At 34.6% G+C, this 6,554-nt stretch overlaps 1 protein-coding gene across 10 annotated transcripts; it reads right to left on the bottom strand.

The window, feature by feature from the left end:
* Positions 1–71: 71 nt before the first annotated feature.
* LOC18591707 (Homeodomain-like superfamily protein) lies at positions 72–5,647 on the bottom strand. 10 transcript variants are annotated; one of them, XM_018125863.2, is made up of 16 exons: positions 5,459–5,647; positions 5,198–5,334; positions 4,775–5,103; positions 4,629–4,683; positions 4,504–4,548; positions 4,253–4,398; positions 3,992–4,096; positions 3,839–3,902; positions 3,467–3,762; positions 2,895–3,351; positions 2,716–2,816; positions 2,529–2,572; positions 1,531–1,726; positions 1,081–1,225; positions 852–979; positions 72–364 (listed from the first exon to the last, which is right to left on the bottom strand). In XM_018125863.2, the coding sequence occupies exons 2-16, from the start codon at positions 5,241–5,243 to the stop codon at positions 215–217; spliced, it is 2,307 nt and encodes a 768-aa protein (XP_017981352.2). In that variant the 5' UTR covers positions 5,244–5,334; positions 5,459–5,647; the 3' UTR covers positions 72–214. The 10 variants fall into 10 exon arrangements, with proteins under 10 accessions (XP_017981352.2, XP_017981350.2, XP_017981353.2 ...); XM_018125861.2 differs by having other exon boundaries at positions 4,253–4,410; XM_018125864.2 differs by having other exon boundaries at positions 4,504–4,545; positions 5,459–5,646.
* Positions 5,648–6,554: the final 907 nt, after the last annotated feature.

Below are 6,554 nucleotides of genomic sequence, written 5' to 3' on the forward strand. Positions count from 1 at the left end.
GCTGTGTGTATAGCTGTTTCTCTCGGTAAACAAGTTATTAATCATAGTACGAGTGCAGAAAGAGATACGAGTTTGAGATGGAAAATAATGAATCAGATTGTTGGCAGTGAGTAAGAGTGGGAGCTAGAGGCTTTCTGTATTTACAAATCCCCATTCCTCTGCAAAACCCACATACAAACATTGCCTGAAAATATCCTTTTCTGGTCTTTGATTACTAAAATGCACTTCTATATGAACTCAATATGTCCTCGTGATCATCATCATCAGTTTCATCAGACTTAAAAGTACTACGGTCTTCAGCAACATCTGCTTGTTGATCTCCAACTGCTTCATCCTCATCCTGCTCAGCTTTTGTTGCTTTCCCCTGCAATCACATATGCCAATGAAGATGCAAAATTCAATTAGATAGCTACAAAAGGGGTAGGCAGTACGTACCCAAATGTTCATCCATCTATAGTTCCCTTATCAAACAATCATGACAGTAATTATCCACCACCATCCAAAGAAAACAGAAAAACATGGTTGCGGTTAGCATAGCATGCAAGACAAATGTGAGGCATGGTGTGAAATACATGAAGAGACTCAGACTGAGTCCAGTTTCAAAGATTTCTCCAAGCATCAACATAGTTGGATAGTTTTGGATTGTTTTATTGTTTATGACCTATTAATTTCTCAACAATTCAGTAATAGGTAAATATTCCCAATGCATGTAGCAATTCCCACACAGATTTATGTCCTTATGCAGGAGACGTCTCCTCATCAACATGTTCACCACATGTTATGTGATCAACATTGCACCATGGCAAATTATCAACAATATTGAAAACAAAAAATAAGAAAAGAAAACATACATTAGCTTCAGGAGTCAACTCTGCCTCTTCACGTGTCAAATCCATTGAAACATCTCCAGTAGACTCCCGCTCTGCCTGTCCAGCAACTTGCTGCAACTGTTCAATCACCTTCTCAAAATAGGAATGATCTGCAGGATAGTAAAATGATATTACACCTAAGTGTGGCACGGCTCACAATAAGTAGACCAGTGGAGCTTCTGATAGCAAACACAATAAAAACGGAATCCACCTTTGGTACGACTTGCTAAAGCCTCAGAAAGCCTCAATGGATATCGACGCTCTTCATTCTTGAATTTCAACTTAATCTGATGACGACTTCTTCCAGGAAAAAGTTGTTGTATCAATGAAAAATCAGGCCCAAACTGCCGAATGGCCTAAAACACATTAGAGCATACATCAATTGAAAATCAGACCATAAACTCACTGTAGAAAGTGGTGAAAGAGTCCTAAGATGCTAACCCCTCTCTTCATAATACTAAAATAAGATTCACATTAATTTTACCACATCAATTCATTGACACATCCACCGGACACACATGCAAACTAAGATCCGGACAGAACAATTTTTGCAGTACTAGAAAAGATATTTTATGCATTTTTCTTCGACCACATTGCAGATATAAAGAATACTTGGTTTCCAATTGAAAGAAAAAAGATTTAAAATTCTTCATGCACATACCCCATAAAACAATTCTGTATCTTGTTTTGTCCATTTTGCTCTGGGTTCTTTGTCCATGTAAGACTGGTAATTTAAGAAGAAGGAACTCGATTGAGCCCCACCACTCATTTGATCATCTGTAAATCCTTGGTCTTGTTCTGAAGCAATAGAGCTTTCTTCATTATGAGCATTTTCCTCAGGAAAAGTGTTTTTGGTACTGCACAGAAGATTATATAACCAAAAACATAAATCAGTGGACTGCACATTATGTCAAAAATGAGAAATTATTACAAAAATGACAAACTCACAAGCGAGCCAGTACACTCAGTGATGCAGTGCGGAAGTAGAAACAATAAAAAGTAAACTAAAAAAGTGAAATAAAACTAACAAAGGTTAAAATTGATGTAAAATCAAAGTTGGAACAAAATAACTAGATAACTAGGGTTTAGGGTAGTAAAACCTCTAACCAAATATATTCCAATATAATATGGCTAACAAATGTGTCTCAAAGACTATTTATACTAGGTTTACAGCAGCTCTTAATCCTAGCCCTTCATAAAAATTAAAAGATCACATGCTAATCATATGACCATATAAAAAAAATAAAAACATAAACTAACCATAAACCAAAGACAGTAAAAACAAAATAACATATCAAAATAACTAATTTAAATAAGTTCTAGAATGCTCCTGCATTACTCTGTTTAGTATGTGTTGTCAACAAAAGAAATATCATAACCTCAATGGAAGCAATTGCTACCCAAAGCATGGTTAGGTTTTGACAGCATAATTTCAACCTACTCTAACAACACTTCCACAGAGACTAGCATATGAGAAGTAACCTATTGGGTGAGAGGGAGAGAGAGAAAAGTGTGCCATTAAGATGCCAAAACATAAGTTCACAATAAAAAATGCAACGTATTGATTGAATTGAGAAGCATTACATGAAAAGTATTGAAAATGGAAGAAAATAAACACAGTTTTACCAGGATGCAATTATAGTTAAAAGATTCACATACCTTTGATTGGTCAATGGTATTTTTGATGCTTTTGCCTCTTTCTTCTGCATTATATGAACATTTAGGTCAGGGAATGGCAATAGAAATGGATAATCAAACATAGTATAAATGACTATTCTAATGTAAAAGTCCTTTGCATAGTTGGGGTGGAAGCAAGGTAACTTCTATAGAAAAACAGAATAATTACTGCTATTCGCTCCTTATAATCTGCAAGCAGAATAATATCCTTCAAGGCCACCTTTGCAAAGTCAATTTCATCCTCTGGGGTGTGAAGCAAAGACTCATCCACTACAAAAGAAAAAGGAAATGATTAAAAAATAGATAAAGAATAATGTCTCACAAACTTTAATTTGTAGTAGTAACAACCAAATCTTCTCTTTCTACGAGTTGAATGAGAAAACTTCCGGGGCTGTTCTTCTGTTGGCTGATCTGATGCTTCATTCACTTTCTTTTGCTTTTCAACTTGTTTTTCTTTAGCTGTCTTACGCTTTCGAGGAGGTTTTTCATTTTCAGCCATCGGTTTCTTTGACCTCCTAGAAGTTCTCCTCTTTGAAAATGCACTCTCCGCATTATATTCATCATCGTCATCACCATCATCTCTATCCTCATCTATAGCAGAACTAGTGGGAGGTTCAGTGGCTAGGCCCTCATCATTACAAGTCCCATCCTCATGATCATCAACAAGCTTAGGACTAGTTACCTGCTTTCTCAACCGCTTTGTTGCTTTACCATTTTCATTCCCCCCATCACTAGCAGAAGATTGTTTGGACTTTTGAGAAGGATTTGGTATCGGAGAGGCCTCCCTTTTCCTGCTATTAGAGCTCTAAGAACCAACAGGAGAACATAATCAGGATAGCATCAGATAATGCAATTTCAGAAAGAGTTTTATCCAAGTCAAAGATTAAATACAGGAGAAAGTTATGCATAAACAGATTTACCAGTTTTCCAGGCATGCTAGGAAAATCTCCAGAAAGTGTAACACCTGGGTTAGAAGCTTCTGTGAGGTTTGTCAATTCCTCATTCACTGGGAACTCAGAGGTAGAAGGATCTGGAGGAATAAAAGCACCTAAATCCATGGGTGAGAGATCAGGAATGGAGTTCTCCACGCTCATAGTTTCAGAAGGAACAAACGGAGAGTTTGGAGGATGCATAACAATATCAACCACAGCAGGTTGAGATGGGACCACACTAGTTTGTAACCTGGTCTTGGGTTTGAATTTTCCAGCATGCCGTCCTAAAAGTAAAAATGTATTTGAAATACACACAAAAAAACACCTTGAGATTAATATAGGAGCTACTCTAGCACATACCAGAAGCAATGGTTGCACCAGACATGATATCTTGAGTCTCCACATCAGGGAAAGCCCCTGCTTCCTGAAATTAATCAATATTAAACACAACTATATAAGGTGGCAAATAAAAACAAGAAATTCAGTAATTTTTATGGAAGTACTAATCTTCACCTGTGCTCCTGTTCCTTCATCATCAATCTGAATACCTCCATTATTATTAGAAGATTGAGTAAGAAATTGGTCGAGACATTCCAACCCAGAAAATATATCTGCATTCTGAAAGTAACATCAATGTGTTAACTTTTCTTTTGCTTTTTTCTTCCTTTGGATGGAACCAATTTGTCAAATTGTACTGAATGATCTGTAGCCAACAAAGAAAAATGTACTGCATACACCAATACCATGAAGGAGATATAACATTTTTTCTTTTACCTCCCCAACTGATCTTCCAAAACTAGAATGTGAATCATGACAACCATTGGAAACGGCAACCTCTGAAAGCAAAGAATCTGTGACAGCAACTTGAGAAGAGGTCATTACTTCTGAGCTCCCACAGTCATCTACAACGCCATCAGGGTCTACAATACAAGCTGCATTGGAGCCCATTAATGCTAGAATAACAGTCTCTTCCTTCTTAACATTAGAGAGTTCTGAAGGTATTGAAGTAGAAGAACCTACTTTACCTTTAGGTCTAGTCTTGGGTTCAAACTTGCCACCAGCTCGACCTGCTACAGAAATTAATGTCACTACTCTGTCACTCAAGTATAATTCTCTGAACAATATGAAGTAATGACAAGAATCAACTCACCATTATTTGTGACTTGGTTTGCAACATCATCAAAGGGATCCAAATCAAAATCTACCTAAAACCAAAAAAAATTCAGAAGCCAATAGCACTTATCAATATATAGCTTGTCATAAAGAAACTCAAACACAAAAATCAAAGACCATTACATCTTTTGCCCATATATTAGGAACAGAATGGCTATCATGATCATTGACAGTCACCGGAATATCAGATCTAGGTGCATCAATGAAACCAACATCATCTGCTTTGTTAACAGCAATTTGGGATAAATCCTCATAATTGGTTTTCAAGGATTCTTCAGTTCCAGATGTTGTTGATGTATCTACAGACAAACCTCTTGGACTTGTCAATCTATTGTCCAAACTAGACAAGGATTGTGTAACGACCTCTTCCTTTTTATTACAAGGAATTGATGCAACATTTTCCTTTCTAGACTTTAGTTTGGCTCTGGGTTGAAACTTAGCACCAGCACGAGCTGTCAAACAATTCAATATTTAATTTAAACAGCCACAAAAATAGAACAACTCAGGGAAAAGAAAGAAAAAAGAAATTTCTGAAGCTTTCCTTACCTTGGGTTACTAGAGACTTATCTGAAAATATATCAAAATCGTCCATATCAAAATCTTGATTGAAATTTCAGGATTATTCCTTTGAAACACTCGTCCCTAGTTTAGAAGATGTTGACACAGTAACACCGTCTAGATGCCTACAAAAAAATGAAATAGGATAAAGAAAATTTTAAAATCACATAAATGAGCTTCCACTACATTCAACCAAACAGAGAACAACGAACAGCTGAAGATTTAACAGTAAGAACAGATAAGACGAACAAAGGCAATGGTGCTGTCGGAAGAAACTGCAGTCAGCACGGCAACAAGGGGCAACAAGGGGCAAGGACTTTGGTGGCAGGAGCGACGCCTCTAAAAACTGAAAAGATGGGAAAAGAACAAGGGACCAAGGGCCACGAAACACCAACAAGATTTTGGTCGCGTAGTATTGAAAGTATTTTATATATTAATTCGATTCTTTGTATTTTACCCTAGTCATATGCTTTGTGATTTAGTTTGTATTGGACCTTTATATTCACATAATATGCATTAATAAGAATTTCATGAATTAATTTACAAAAAATAAAGAGTTTCTAACAATTTTAAAAGAAGGGAAAGAGTATGCTATGCAACATTCACAAAAAATAATAAAATGTTTTAATTTGATATGAGTAAATCTAAATAGAATATATGTAAATGGTCATCTTCTAATATTGACGTGATGCCTAAGCCAAAATGAACTTACATGTCATGCCGCCATCATCACAAGAAGATTTTGTAATCCCCACTCTAGGGCGAATTTCACAAGAAGGCTAATTTTACTATAAGGTCAATTAATATAACTTAAAAATAATAATAATAATAATTTGTTTAACAGGTAAACAACACAATTAATTTATAAACTTATCCATTTTATGTTAACAATAAGTTTTAAATTTATCTATTTTATTTTAAATGATATTTAATTTATTTGTATTCTATTTTTACCCTAAAATATAAGAATGTTATTCTTTTGGATATGAGCATTATATTTAACTAATTTAATTCAATTAAATTTATTATTATGACTTGATATTTTAAATCTCACATATTTATGTCAATAGTTTAACCATGTTTGTTTCATCTTTATAATTTTTATATTAATTCTTATAGATTTATATCAAGATTTTTCAACTACTTTCACTATAATTATTCTTAACCTTACTTTATTCATTTAATGATTCTTATATATTTATGTTAACATTTTAACAATACTTATTTCATTTTTATAATTTTTTACATTAATTCTTATATATTTACGTTAAAACTTTTCAACTTTTGAAAGTTTTTTATAAAAGAGTTTGTCAAAACTTCAAGGGCTTTTTCGAGGGTTTAATCT

The sequence above is a fragment of the Theobroma cacao genome, chromosome 8 (genome assembly GCF_053813885.1).
Source record: "Theobroma cacao isolate CCN51 chromosome 8, ASM5381388v1, whole genome shotgun sequence".
Taxonomy (NCBI): Eukaryota; Viridiplantae; Streptophyta; class Magnoliopsida; order Malvales; family Malvaceae; genus Theobroma; species Theobroma cacao.